The sequence below is a fragment of the Hibiscus syriacus genome, unplaced genomic scaffold, assembly GCF_006381635.1.
Source record: "Hibiscus syriacus cultivar Baekdansim isolate YM2019G1 unplaced genomic scaffold, ASM638163v2 tig00112508_pilon, whole genome shotgun sequence".
In the NCBI taxonomy this organism is placed as follows: domain Eukaryota; kingdom Viridiplantae; phylum Streptophyta; class Magnoliopsida; order Malvales; family Malvaceae; genus Hibiscus; species Hibiscus syriacus.
In genome coordinates this window covers 42,177-43,777 of record NW_024063352.1, presented here as the reverse complement: position 1 = coordinate 43,777, position 1,601 = coordinate 42,177, and the positions used below count along the sequence as shown (strand labels likewise).

The 1,601-nt window shown below is 36.8% G+C and overlaps 1 protein-coding gene across 1 annotated transcript; it reads right to left on the bottom strand.

Annotated features, from left to right (window-relative positions):
• Positions 1-692: 692 nt before the first annotated feature.
• On the bottom strand, positions 693-1,395 carry LOC120181091 (NDR1/HIN1-like protein 1). The gene has a single exon (XM_039186301.1). The coding sequence runs from the start codon at positions 1,317-1,319 to the stop codon at positions 720-722; it is 600 nt and encodes a 199-aa protein (XP_039042232.1). The 5' UTR covers positions 1,320-1,395; the 3' UTR covers positions 693-719.
• Between the last annotated feature and the right edge of the window lie 206 nt (positions 1,396-1,601).

Here is a 1,601-nt window from a genome sequence, read left to right as displayed (position 1 = left end):
GTATGTATGTATGTATGTATGTATGTATGTATGTATGTATGTATGTATGTATGTATGTATGTATGTATGTATGTATGTATGTATGTATGTATGTATGTATACATATATAAAGGGTAAACTACACTAGATTCCACCGAACTTTAGGCGTTGTATTGTTTATATCACTAAACTTTTAATTTTATCAATTATAACACTAAACTTTGAATTTCGTTTCAATTATACCACTAGGCCATTAAATTGTTAACAACTAAATCAAAACGACGTCACTTTAGTGAGGTATCTAGATCGACAGTCATTAGCCACATTCGTAGCCGTCAGCCACATCGACATGTCGTTAATGATTTAACAGTTCAATGGTATAATTGAGACAAAAATCAAAATTTGTGTTATAAATAACAAAATTAAAAGTTCGGTAATATTTCCTCACTAAAATAAAAAAGAAATAATACTAACAACATCAAATAAAAAACGAGGAAGATACCAGAAATTAAGATTTATTGGGATTTACGGTTTTAGATCAAGATTGGGACACTCACGATTTTTTATTGAAGGTTGAACTTTTGAAACTTCAAAACTTTAGGAGTAAATTTACTATGAATTTTAAAAAAAGTAAAAGTTTATTATCGATAGAACATATAAAAAAATAAAAATATATAATTTAAAATTTTCTAAAGAACCTCTACGCCGGTCATCCTCTTAGTCCTTTCCTGATTCGAGCTTCAGACACTAACGCTGCATCTAGTAACAAACTGATTGCTACTTTTGCTTCCCAAAGCAATATATGCTGGACATCTAACGTAAAGATGGTATCTTCCAGAAACGAAAGCTCCAACTTTCCATCTCACCCGTCCATCAATCTTTATCGTTAGGAAAACCGACCCTGCTGCCTGTTCGGACCCCAAAGCCACGGAGAAGTCCGGCGAGATAGGGACCATGTTCCCGTTAATGAAAGGCGACCAAACGTCTACCTCCTTGTGACCCTGGTAAGTAGGAGGGATTGAAGTGCGGGGTGTGATTTGTTGGTCCCTGTACGTGGCGTAGATGTTGAGCCTGTCGTAGTATATTCCGGTTCTATCGTTCGGGTTCCGAGACGACACGGTCACTTGGAAACTGGAGGTAAGGATGTTGGGGACGGAGGCGTTGAAACCGTAGGCGGTGGCGTTCTGGAGGATGAATCTGGGCTTGCTGGGACGAAGGATAGCCCAAATGATAAGGATTGTGATGAGAACAATAAGGAGGAAGATGAGAATGCCGGCTATGATTCTTCGGAATAATTTCCGGCGGCTTTTGCTATTGTGGCTGCAATCCTTTGCCGACATGGTAGGTTGAAACTTGAAAATGTGAGCGAAATTGAAGTTGGGTTAAACAGGGTGATGGTGGTGGCTCTTTGCTTTGGTTTGTGTAATGAAATGAAAGTCTTGGCTCTCTCTTCGTTACTCTCTATATAGGAATCCATGTTAATATGAAATAAGAGTTTATTACTATATTGCATGGCGGGGAAAAATCATAAATATATAAATAAATATATATGATTTTATATTTAACTGACATTAGAGTCGATGGTAGATGCAAGTGTTATTTAAAGTGTGTATGTGTTTATC